Consider the following 13537-nt stretch of genomic DNA (forward strand, 5'->3'; position numbering starts at 1 on the left):
TATCCTGTACAGCCTTTTCCCTGTATGCATTTCTTATTACCCATGCAATGGCTCAAAACTGGTTCAACCTTATGACTTCTTTTACAACTACTCTAGCTAAAAATGGTCTACTTTTATTTGACATTTTTCAACAGTGAGTGTTGCAGGTGTTCCTGGAACCTTTGAATATTTTTGGGCGGGGGCAAGAGAGATTTATTTTGAACTAACCAAGATATTTACATTTCAATTTATGTTGCTGAGTTGTGGAACTATCAATTGCCTTGGCAGCATATGTGCCTTAATTGTCTTCATTATAGTGCATCACATTATTCTGAATATCACAATAGCTGGCTGTATAAACTGAGTGTTTATGAACATGCACAATATAATGTAAGTGTTGTTTACATGAAAGAATGTCTAGTGCCTCATGGGGAAAAAACCTTTGCACATTATTCCGATTGGAAACTGTTCTGACATATGTATCATCATATGCTTAATGCTGGAAGAAACATAGCCCAGTGGTTAGACCTAGGTGTGGGCATCAAACAATCAGGGCTCTATTTCTCATAATAACTAGTTGTATGATGCATAACAAATCACAACCTCTGTGCCTTAATTCCCCTGATTGTAAAGGCTTTGAAAGCCTTGGTTAAAAAGCACTATGTAAATGCAAAATATTATTTCTCTTCCTTAATCTTTATTACAAGGAGCACACTATTAACAACAAATCCTTGTTTCTCAAGAATTCTTCTCATCCTGCTGTGTATTCCTGCCACCCAGTGCCTAATGCAATAATCCTTTGTTTGGGACAGCACAACAGGTAGCTGTGGAAATTATTGCTATGTCACAAACAAAGGATTAGAACTTCAACTGGGGAACAAGGAGCAGGAGCTGGGGAAATTTTGAGAAGCACTTATTTATGTACAAGTAGAATCATTTGTCAAGGCAATATTTTTCAGTGTCCCAGGATTCCAGCATAATCTTACAATTATAAAGTGTTTCAAGATGCATTGGGTCAGATTCTGATCCATTTCACATGACTGCAAATCCAGAATTGCTGTATTTTATATCCATATGTATAATGTAGTCATGTTATCACCGAATGAACTGTGAGGGGGAAAACGGGATGAGTGCAAAGGAGCATTCAGGTAGATACGACAAGAAATAATGGGATGGACTCACTTATGAATGGGGAAAATGTAGAAATTAAAGAGAAATTTTCAGGGAAGTAGAAGAAGGTGCTTAAAAAACGAGATTGGACCCAGTAGTAGAAAACGTACTGTAGATAACAATATTGTCTTGATAGGGATGTGACCTACATAACAGGCCTGTCCACCTTCAACTTTTATGCATTTTCAAAGCACTGCCGAGGTGCTGTTAACTATGTGTTTTTATTAAAGCTGAGGGAAGTTGCACTGAGAAACCTCTAATTATTGTCTCCCCTCCAGTCCGAGTGTCTAGCAATAAATAAAATATGACTTCCACTAGAAAGTGCCATCACGAAAGACTTGGGTGGCTTAGGACACATTTGATATCTAGAGACTTCAAAGTGCAACTTGACCACCTATGGAAGGTCTTCTGAAAAATGTTCAGTTCCGTGGAGAGTACAATGGCAAAATGAAATGGTATCAGTGCAGTAAACTAACGTTTAAAAAACTGCAAAAGAAATTAGGTGCAAAACAACAAAAATATATTAGTATAAAATTAAAGTCTTGGATTCAAGTAATCAAAGCAAGGAGAAACTCTGATTTAAAACAATATTGCAAACAAACTTTTCAAAACCATATTAAGTGTTTTTTCTCTTTTTGCCCCCTCAAACATTAGTCATGTACTAAGAAAAGCTTTCTCCTTTCTTTTTGTACCTCATTCACTCAGTGACCCTCAATATAAATAACTATCCATCAATGTGAAACAAATATGTATTGTCAAACAAATAGAACTGTGATATCTCCGAGGGTATGTCTACGCTGCAGAGTTTTTTAGAAAAAAGTTCACTTATGTCCACACTGCAATCACATTCTTTAAAAAAAAATAATCAAAAGAACAGAGGGGTTTTTCTAGCTTTGGTAATCCTCTTTCTTCGAGGAAAAATGTGTGGACAGGGAAGAGGGAGTTCTTTTGAGAGACGAGGAAAGAGGAAAAAGCACAGATGCCCTGGTAGCCACTCTGTCCCTAGTAGTTACAGCTGAAATGCAAGATTGTGTCCATTCAGTGCGGATGCTATCTTTCGAAAAAGCAGATCGCTTTTTCGATGTGCTTTGGCTGTGTGGACACTCTCTTTCAGAAGACTTTTTTGGAAGATCTGTTCCGGAAAACCTTTTCCTAAAGAAGCCTGCACTCTAGACATAGCCTGAATGAATTAAGGAAGAAGATCAGGTGAATTAGGATGTGATATAGCTTCTGTTTCTGGTGGTAACAATAATTGAAAAAGAAATAGAAGAAAAGTACATAGCAGTTACATAGGCTTGGGGATCAGAGCATTGAACAAGGTTTTGGGCTCCTAGAATGGGTTGTCAGAGATATGAGACTGCAATCACAGAAGACTGTATTGCTATATTAAAATTACAGAACATTAGCGTACTGATGAATATGTACACCCTCTGACAGGAATGGACACCGCTAACAAAAAGCATCTTATAACCGACCAAAGTAGTAGCACTTCAGTATCCCAATAAAAGGTCCAATCCTGTGAGGTGCCAAATTCTCTCAACTTCTCATTTTGTTCAATGGGGCTGCGTCTAGACCGGCATGATTTTGCGCAAATACTTTTAACGGAAAAGTTTTTCCGTTAAAAGTATTTGCGCAAGAGAGCGTCTATACTGGCATGTGCCTTTGCACAAAAGCATCCGTGCCAGTGTAGACGCTCTCTTGCTCAAGACAGCTCTGATGGCCATTTTAGCCATCGGGCTTTCTTGCGCAAGAAATTAACGTTGCTGTCTACACTGGCCCTCTGGCGCAAGAATACTTGTGCAAGGAGGCTTATCCCTGAGCGGAAGCATCAGAGTATTTGTGCAAGAACCACTGATTTCGTGCATTGCAAAGTCAGTGTTCTTGCACAAATATTTGCGGACAGTGTAGACAGGTGGCAAGATTTTGCACAAAAGCGACTGCTTTTGCACAAAATCATGCCAGTCTAGACGCAGCCCGGGAGTTGTGGAAGCTTAGCACCTCCCAGGATGAGCCCAGGTCCCAGAAAAACAGTTTTCAGCCAGACAGCTTCTCCTCAGCCTCTTTCCAACTCTGAATCGTTGGCTATGTCTTCACTGCAGAGAAAAGTTGGGAAAAGATCTGCAAATTACAAACTGCAATTTGTGTATCTTTTTTTGCTTTTTTCCCAAAAGACTCTTTGTCAAAATTTGGCCAGTCTACACGGGGCCAAATTTCAGAAAAAAATCCTCTTTCAGAACATCCCTTATTCCTCTCACGGAGAGGAATACAGGGATGCCGAAAGAACATGTCCACTCTTTTGGAAATTGTTCTGAAAAAGCAGATGCGTTCCTTGGACGTGGCAGAGTTTTTCCGGGATACCTCCAGAATCCCAGAAAAGCTTTGCAGTCTAGACAGAGCCTCTTGTCTCCAAACAAACCACAATCCTCTGTGAGTTTTTGATCAGTCACTCCACTTGCAACATCCTGAACTCACGGAGACAATAGGTGAATTGATGTTTTAAATTCCTTACTCAAATTTCTTACGCCATAATTCATCAGCCATTCCATGTGTGAGTTGGGAGCCTGCAGCAGCTTTTCACCTTTCTCAAGGTGAAACACTGAGGATCTGGCCCTTTACATTTAAGTAGGCCAGGATATAGCAGTGATTTTTTTTGTAAGGTTCTTACAGGAACTTACGCAGAAAGGAACTGAGCTAATTCCTTTTATCAGAAGGGACTGAATCACTGGATTTTACTGCATGACTTATTTAGACTGTTGTACTTTGTAAATATGCTTTGCACAACACATTTACATATGCATGAAATATGTATTTTCCCAGTGATGTGGAACTTTCTAGGACAGAGGACAATGTTTGACACAAGGGGTGTAGAATTCAGGAAACCTTAACTCAGAATTTCCCTGCCTTTTTAGGCTTGTCACATCTATGTTTTTGAAGGTTTTTACATGAGCCAAGTTATCCCAATTTTCACCATCTGATAATCTAGCATAAAAATTACACATACATAATTTGATCTAGTAAAAATTATAAACTTAAAATTTTTAACAAGCACCTCTAGGTCTTTGGGGCCATTTAGAGACAATTTGTTCAGCAGGAGTCAGGGAAACATAGGTGAAATATATTAACAAATTATTTAGATTATCACAATCCCTGGACTAGAAATATTTTGCTTTATATTGACTGAGTACATATAAGACACAGAATCTTGAGAAAGCTATTTTCTACCTCTTTCCATAGTTAGCTGGTTGGATCATTTGTTTTGTGTTAAAGCTGATTTTGGGCAGATTTTAGAAAAGAAGTTTTAAGAATTCTGTGCTAAGAATCAATGCCCACAAAACAGACATTAGACAGGATCACAAAGAAAAAACAGTTGCTTGTCATTTCAGCCCGAAAGGGCACTGTCTCAATGACCTGCTAACCTGCATCCTACTTCAGAAGACATTCAAATCTGCACTTGAAAGGGAATCCTCTGAACTGGCATTCATGCTAAAATTCGACACTCTCCGCAGGGGACTTAACAAAGACTCCAGCTATCTTACCCATTACCAAGATAGCTTCCCCAATTATCACCTCTAATACTATTAACTCACAGACATCTACCCTTCCCCACCTCTAATATCATTAACTCACTGGCATTCACCTTCCTCCCCCCCCCCCCCCCCCCGCATCCCCCTTCTGTTCTGTAATGTGATTTGTCCTTTTCATATGTGTTCATTTTTTTAAATTGTATCCTTTGGTATATATGGCTGTGACTATTTTCTTCCACTATTTGATCTGAGGAAGTGGGTCTGGCCCACGAAAGCTCATCATCTAATAAACCATCTTGTTAGTCTTTAAAGTGCTACATAGTTCTGTATTTTGTTTCAGCTACACCAGACTAACACGGCTACATTTCTATCACTGTGCTAAGAGGTAGTGAGATGTTTTACTGTGATGCTGTTTCAAAGTGGTAAGTAATATGAAGGACTAAAAGAGAGACTATCAAAAGGATTTCAGGAATGCAGCCCTGTGTAAGATTATGTAGGATGCTTTGCTAACAGCTCTAGTTAAATTTACATAGTTTTAGGGCATTTTAAAATGAAAGAATTGATTGCTGAAAGTTCCAGCTGAAGCCTCTTCAAGGTCCAATCTAAAAGATCCAAGGGAAACTTTCCCTTGGCTTTGGATCAGACCTCAAAAGCAGACATGCAGTCAACTCACAGCTCATGGACACAAATCTAGATTTTGAATACTCCATCTTCAGAGGTGTTTGGAGCTTTGGATCAAGCCTTTTCTAAAAATGTTATAAACTTGTCTGTATTATTAACAGCGGACAGTATAACATGCTAAGAAGCTTTGCATAACATCTGAATGGGCTGCCTGCATCTCTTGAAAATGTAATTGCTGCTATTCAGCATGCTACAAAAGTGTCCATGAAACATTTTTAAATAAAACACTTACAAATAAAACACTTAATGTAAAGTATTAAGAAAAGATATGTAAAGGTTTTATCCATGTGCCACCTGTCTACCTGATAACTGGGCTGGTTTCTTGCAGGCTGCAGACATGGCAAAGTTTTTGCATGACTTTCAGTTAAGAAGAGTGCCCGAGGGAAATTATGATGTTGTATCCAGCTAGCTATCTATATTTCTAAAGCATTTGTCTTTCTGTAATCTAGACAAGATTCAGCTAATTTTTATCTGATATTTCAGTAATAAACAATTGACCCCCCGTCCCTTCATTCCCAACTTACCTAGAGGCAGAACTATGAAGAAAGGTAGCCAGCACAAGATAAACATGCCAACTACAATTCCCAAGGTCTTGGCTGCCTTCTTTTCTCGAGAGAATTTAAAAAGTTTGAAAGCTACAGAGTTCCTGGTATGGTGCCCTTTGGCTTTGGTGCTGTTGAAAGTGTCTTCATGAATGTTCCGGGAGTGAATCCTTAAGGTCAGCTCCTTGGAATTACACATTTCTTTCATTACCCCAGCTTCCAGGTTTTTAGTTGTCCTTTTAGCCACTATGTAGACTCTACAATACATCACCAGGATGACAATCAGAGGAATATAAAAGGACCCCAAAGAAGAAAACAAGGCATAGAAAGGTTCTTCAGTGATGCGGCACTCTTTATCGTCCTGGGGTGCTGGTTCCTTCCAGCCCAGAAGAGGCCCAATGGAAATTACCATGGAGAGGACCCAGACACTAATGAGAGCAAGAATTGCTTTCCTTCTAGTTACTAAAGTTGGATACTGAAGTGAATAACTCACACCTATATATCTATCTATAGAAATTGCACACAGGCTTAAGATAGAGGCAGTACAGCACATCACATCAACTGCTGCCCAGATATCACAAAATATCCTCCCTAAAACCCAATAGCCAAGAATTTCTAGTGTAGCAGAAAACGGAAGGACAGTAAAACTCAGTAACAAGTCTGCTATTGCAAGATTAACTATGAAGTAGTTTGTAGGGATTCTTAAATGCCTATTGCAAGCTACAGAGAGAATTACCAAGATGTTACCTACTATAGCAAAGAGAATGATGGCACCTAGGACAAGCCCCACAATTATAGCTCTAGTGATATCCAAGGCAGGTAAATTCAGATCACTTGCTGACTGATTTGAGCTGTTTGCAGTGAGACTCCCATTACTCAGTACAGAGTAGTTCAAATATCCAGATAATGATGAATTGTAGTTTTCATCAAGGTAGGTATTCATCTTAAAAATCATCCTCCATAGCAAGCTGTAACTGGATCACTTGGACAGTCACAAAAGTAGTTAAGGTCTGTTGAAAGTTATCTCTCCACCCAACAACTTGCTGCAAGGCAAAACCCAGTTTCAGCTTGAGAATTCATCTCCACTCTAGGTTACAAGCCACCAGCATGCAGAGTTTGCACAGCATAGAATCCTCTGAAGCTTGTCAAAAAGTAATAGGATGCTCAACTTGGTTAATTTCCCCTATCAGTTCATTTAAAGAGATGGAACTCTTACAGAAAGTCTCAGAATAGCAGTTTGGATCATAAGGTCTCTGAAACAAAAGAAAGATTTACTATTCTCTCTTGTGCATTTGTGGCTTTGTTGGAAGGATGCCCCGGCATCATACGTCTCCAAGAAGCGTTTGTAAGCATTTAGGCAGCTCAGCATGGAGTGGCTGCCTTTGCTTACGTTGGCTGCTGTAATGACATCACGAGAGCCGGAACACATAACAGCACTAGAGGGCAATGCAGTTTAAGTTAAAATTGAAAATCCAAATGTCAAAGCTAAGCAAATGAAATATATCTATCTTAATTAAAGCATTTGCCACATAGAAGCTTGGATTGGAAACTTTAAAAATATAGTTTCATTATCTGAGAAAAATATACTTAATGGCATGTGAAGAAAAAGCAATTTCAATTCAAAATGTGGTAACATGCTCGGACTCGCTCACTAAATAAGTATTTCCTAGTTTATTTTGTTACCAAAATGAATCATAAGCTATTTGACAAATCTAATGCTATTTGACAAATACCTTGTAACAATGAATACATGGCTTTGGGAAGTGCAGCATTTATGGATTTTATGGTAAAATATGAACAGACTTAGTATTCAGAAGTGAAACAGAATTGCACAAGGTAGTTCATTTCAAAAGCTGTTTTCTCCTGTACATTAGGAAAAAAAAATCCAGGTGATGAAACTCAGGATCTATGGCAAAAGCTTTGATGATGATTCTGTGTTGTATTATTCTCGATCCCTCTCTCTTTTTAGACCCCAGTTTTGTTAGCCACTGAGTGCTGTCAACTCTGTTTGAAATTAATGGCAATGGAGGGTGCTCAGTACTTTTTAGCTGTTATTCAATGTGCTGAGACACCTTGTTGCAGCTGTTACCTCAAACTGTGAGTTCTTTGGGACAGAACTTGTTATTTTTTAGGCACAGCGGAGTACACTGTATGTATACAATACCATAAAAACAAGAATTTGAATAATAAGTGATTTGTGCTACATGGTGGAACTAGCATTTGCACCTAGCATTATAATGGTAATGAGCTCTTTATTCTGAAGACTGTCACAGCTTAATTTTGGATCACCAAATATAGCAAAGTCCTGCAACTTCACAGCCTAATACAATTAAAAAGCAAAAGCAAAACATGAGCTAAGCATAAAATTGCCAAAATACCGTTCTCCCCTTTTTATTATTAAATTATACCCTACAGCTGTTCTCTGAAGAACCCTGAGTTACCATATATTGGTTTTTCTGTTACAAAATGTACCATGTTTAAAATAAAAGAGTTATTGTCAAAAAGGCTACAGTGAATGAACAGGGTATTTTGAAAGACATATTTTGTAAACAAAAATTCTGATTGAGTTTTATTTTGGAAAGCATATGACATGTTTGCATTGCTCTTAATAATGGCAGTGACAATGAGATATAACTGGTGTCTAAAAGCTTTTCTTTGAAACACCTTCAATAACACAGTAAAAACATGTCAAGAAACCACTGGAATGATACAAAAATTCAATTATGTTATGAATGTCTCTTTTCCTGATTAGACTGAACTATCTTCAGTTCAGCCACTCTGGGAGAAACGGGACTTAGGCTCAGCATTGCAAAACCTAATTGTGAGTTCCATGGGCATCTGGTGGCTTAGGGGCTGCGTCTAGACTACACCTCTCTGTTGACAGTTGCATCAAAATTGCTAATGAAGCAGGGATTTAAATATCCCACACTTCATTAGCATAAACATGGCCACCACTTTTTATGAAACGGAGCTTTTTAGGAAAAAAACGGCAGTCTAGACGCAGATCTGTCAAAAATAAAGCCTTTTTTGACAGATCCTGTATTCCTCAAAAGATGAGGTGGCCTTGGTTATGCTCAGGGCTCAACAAATAATACAATCTACTCACCTGTGGCAAGTAGATTGTAACCCGGAAGAGCCAGGTTCGGGCGGACATCTGCATTTTTTGTACTTCTACTCCTCAAAAATAAACAAATAAAATAAAATAAAATAAAATAAAATAAAAAAGTCCCTTTTCAAGATGAGCTGAGAGAAACTGTATTAAAAATAGGTCACATTTCAAGAAACATTTGGCCTGTTTTTCAGCAAAGTTAGATTCATGGTGGCACATAAAAGCTTGCAGATTCTCCTAGTTTTGGCATGGAAAGTATTAGGAATAAAAGCAAAATTTGAAGACTTGAAATAAACAAACAAAATGCAAACCAAGTTCACAATTTCGAACAGTTTGTATTTTCCAGTGCCTCAATCCAGTGCTGGTGACATCACAATCTTGGGCTCATTATTTTTAAAGTTATTAATCATTTCAGGCATCATGTCTGGCCCATAAGTGCCCTCCCAAGCTTTATTTTTAAACTCACATTTTCTATTTTTAAAAATATTTTCCTTTCCCTATTACTGTGCCCAGTGCTTTTTTTGTAAAAAAAAAAAAAAAAAAAGTGCCAGTACTCCAGGGGAAAAGTTGTTGAGCTCTGACTGGAGGTGCTGAGTACCGGGCAGGACCATCACAAAAAAAGCACTGACTGTGCCTAAGATTACATAGTAATAAAGATGTAGCCGTGTTAGTCTAGTCTCGCTGAAACAAAAAACAGGACTAGGTAGCACTTTAAAGACTAACAAGATGGTTTATTAGGTGATGAGCTTTCATGGGCCAGATAGCTTCCCCCATTATTACCTCTAATATCATTAGTTCACAGACATTTACCTCCCTCCCCCCCCCCCCCCCATCTCCCCTCTGTTCTGAAATGTGATTTGTCCTTTTTACACTTTTTTTCACTTTTTTTTTATTGTATTCCTTTGGTATATATTGTCTTCCACAATTTGATCTGAGGAAGTGGGTCTGGCCCACAAAAGCTCATTCACCTAAGATTACATAGTTAGCAGATGGCAGTAAAGCAGACCTCAATTCCCAAACTGGTTCCATTGTAGGTGAACCTTTTCAGCTGTGCTAGCCCATTGATTTCAATGGAGCTCCATGTAGGCAATGAGATTTACCCACCTAAGTCACATCTACATGATGCAGAAGATTGATGCTGTGGTCGATCTTCAGGGGGTTGATGATAAATACCAGTGCTAGGAACAGAATGGCAGAAAAATGTATATCCATACATTGAGGTTGTGAGTAAATTCTGCTTGTGTGTGTGTGTTCAGATCCACAAACTCTGAAAACTGATATGCAGATCTAACACAGCTATAATTCATTGCTCACCTCAGCCTATCATTGAAGTATCACAAGAATATGATGATATGACAGGGAAGAACTATTCCCTATACCTATAAACTATATCTATATACAAATTCAAAAAGAAAAGTGACTTGTCATGGTATAATCTTTCATACACAGTAAGGTAAGACCACTCTTTTTTCTGCATTCTGTGGTTTATCAGAATAATTTCATGCAGAAAACTGGAACCAGCAACACAAATAGCTCAAATCAATCAAAATGCAATCTTGTCATGTGCCTGCAAGTAACTGTCAGCCTGCCAGAGCTGCCATGAGAGACTTGTCAGAGACATGCACTGTTTTCTGCCATCTAAATGTATAAGAATGTGACTTGCCTTTCAGAAAGTGCCTGAGTAAGTCCAGATTCTGTGATCTAAGACTAAAGGAAAGCAGAACAAAAAGCTTCAGTGATTGCAGTAATATTGTGTCAGGGATTCCCACTGATTGTCAGACGGGCTGAGTCTCTCTTTAGACAAACTCTGGATATCTTTGCCTTTCCCCAGTGTCCTGGCCACTATACTAAATTCAGAGAGAGTTTCAGTAACAGCTTGGCCACCCCCAACATGGGAGCTGCCAAGGCAAAAGAGTCCTTTGCTCCAGAGATCACACACAAGAAGGGCAGTGTGTACTTCCTGTCTATCTCCACAGAGTACTTTACTCCTATTCTGTATTTTACAACTCTGCCTCAGGCTGTTATCATCTATGCAGGGGTGGCCCTAGACTAGCTGCCAGCAACTGGTGCCCCAGACGAACCATGCAATTGGCGCCCCCATCTCCAAACCCCTCAATGATATTGCTCTACCTTTTGGTGCCCCATTTAACTTGGCGCCCTAGGCAACTGCCTAGTTTGACTGTATGGACAGGCCTCCCCTGCGCCTATGACCCAGCGTCACCAGCCTTCTGAAACAGCCACCTCTCTCTCCATAGAGGAGGATGCACTGGAACTGTGAGGAGGTGGATTTCTGTGGCCCAAACAACTCCACCCCCTCACAATAATGTTCCTCCCTGCACACAACTCTGATATCATTCTGAGGCCAGGAGTTAAGACGGACCTTCAGCCACCCCTGAAAAAGCCCAATCCGGCTTCTAACCTGTCAACTCTCACCCCTTCTTTCTGCCCCAAGGCAATGTTATCTGCAGTTGGTCCTGCAGAGAATGCAGCTACAGACAGGCATCACAAGGCAAGGACATGAATCACAAGGCATATGATGGGAGCAAGGCAAAGACATGAAAGATGGTCAGGACCTAATCTTTCCTGTTGTCTTGCAGGCAGACTGGCGCACAGTGTGAACATGCCATTACTTTATTATTTACATTCCTCATCAGCTAGTGCCACGTTTCCTCTCCCTTACAGCACTGTGATTACATGTGGGACAAACATATGGCTCTGTGCTGCAGCCCCTCCCCTGCAACCTTCTCAAATTAATATAAATAGATTCCACTGAAATAATAACTCACATAGCACTTTTGTGTAACATGCTTCAGCTCTTAAGCATTCCTACTTGCAGGTGTTGAAAAATGTTACATATTTGGATGCATAAACATGGATTCTTGTGGTGAATGCGGATTTAATTTTTATTAGCTCTCCTCTGCCATATCCCAGGAAGGCACATTGGTTTGAGGTTAGCTGATAATTGTGAAGAGATCATGGGGAGCTATTATAAAACCATATTAGCCAAGTATAAATCATTATAAAACCATATTAGCCAAGTATAAATCTTTTCTTCTGGCAAATGATTGAGCAGTGACAATGAACTATAAATGTTTTCCTAGTATGTTGCTCCTCTAGAGCTGTGGGTCGTTGGAAACTGCAGAACATTAGAAGCTGGGGGGGCCAGGTTTAGCGCATATTTATAGGATTACAGGGATCACACGTGCTTTTATGGTTGCTAATACTGAAAATGTGACCTCAGAGATTAGACTGTCTGCAGAAATGTACTCCTGCTCATTGAACCATGGAAAAAGTTCAGAAAAGGGCAACAAAAACAATTAGGGGTTTGGAACAGGTCCCTTATGAAGAGAGATTAAAAAGACTGGGACTTTTCAGCTTAGAAAAGAGGATACTAAGGGGGAATATGATAGAGGTCTATAAAATCATGACTGGCGTGGAAAAAGTAAATAAGGAAAAGTTATTTACTTGTTCCTATAACAGAAGAACTAGGGGCCACCATATGAAATTAATAGATAGGTTTAAAACAAACAAAAGGAAGTTTTTCTTCATGTAGCGTGGAGGGTGAGGGAGCAGGTGGATCCACGGAGCTGGCACACATGGAGAATCAGCTTAAAAGCTGGCTCTCAGTGCCTATTGGTTCCCACCTGCCTCCCTCACCTACACGCTGCTGCCTCTCTATGGGTATGTCTACACTACCCTCCTAGTTCGAACTAGGAGGGTAATGTAGACATACCGCACTTGCAAATGAACCCCGGGATTTGAACTTCCTGTGCTTCATTTGCATAAGCTGGGCGCTGCCATTTTTAAATCCCAGCTCGTTCGAACCCCATGCCGCGCGGCTACACGCAGCGCGGACTAGGTAGTTCGGACTAGGGTTCCTAGTCCGAACTACCGTTACTCCTCGTGGAATGAGGAGTAATGGTAGTTTGGACTAGGAAGCCTAGTCCGAACTACCTAGACTGTGCCGCGTGTAGCCGTGCGGCACGGGGTTCGAACGAGCCGGGATTTAAAAATGGCGGCGCCCGGCTTATGCAAATGAAGCCCGGGAAATTCAAATCCCGGGGTTCATTTGCAAGTGTGGTATGTCTACACTACCCTCCTAGTTTGAACTAGGAGGGTAGTGTAGACATACCCTATGAGAGATAGCAGCATGAGATAGAGAGGGGCAGGTGTATCCGGTGCTCATGGCTCCCCATATCATGGGCTCCCACTTCCTCCGCACCTTGCCACCTCTGATACAGAAGCAGTGGTGGAGGGAATGTGTGTAGTCGACAAGATTAACCAATAAGGCCAGGCTTGTCAACTAATCGTGTAGTCATCTATACCGTGACACCCTCCTGGTTGCCCTGTAAGCATCACTCTTACTGGATGATGCTTTTGGTAACCAGTTAATCAGTGCCTGGGAGCAGTCTCCCACCTGTGGCTTGCTATGTGTGGAGAGCTGCTCCAGCCCTGCCAGGCTCTCTGTGGGGCAGGCCAGCAGTCAGCAGTCCTGCAGGGCCTGGATCATCAGCCCCATGGATCTGGCAGAG

General features: G+C 40.3%; 1 protein-coding gene across 1 annotated transcript in view; it reads right to left on the bottom strand.

The window, feature by feature from the left end:
• The window catches only part of ADRA1B (adrenoceptor alpha 1B), a 30935-nt gene extending 23683 nt beyond the window's left edge, over positions 1–7252 (bottom strand). The window contains exon 1 of the mRNA XM_006138144.4: positions 5879–7252. Coding sequence (XP_006138206.3) covers positions 5879–6851 — 973 coding nt within the window. The 5' untranslated portion in view covers positions 6852–7252. The remainder of the gene's footprint in view (positions 1–5878) is intronic.
• Positions 7253–13537: the final 6285 nt, after the last annotated feature.

Source organism: Pelodiscus sinensis, chromosome 17, assembly GCF_049634645.1.
Source record: "Pelodiscus sinensis isolate JC-2024 chromosome 17, ASM4963464v1, whole genome shotgun sequence".
In the NCBI taxonomy this organism is placed as follows: Eukaryota; Metazoa; Chordata; order Testudines; family Trionychidae; genus Pelodiscus; species Pelodiscus sinensis.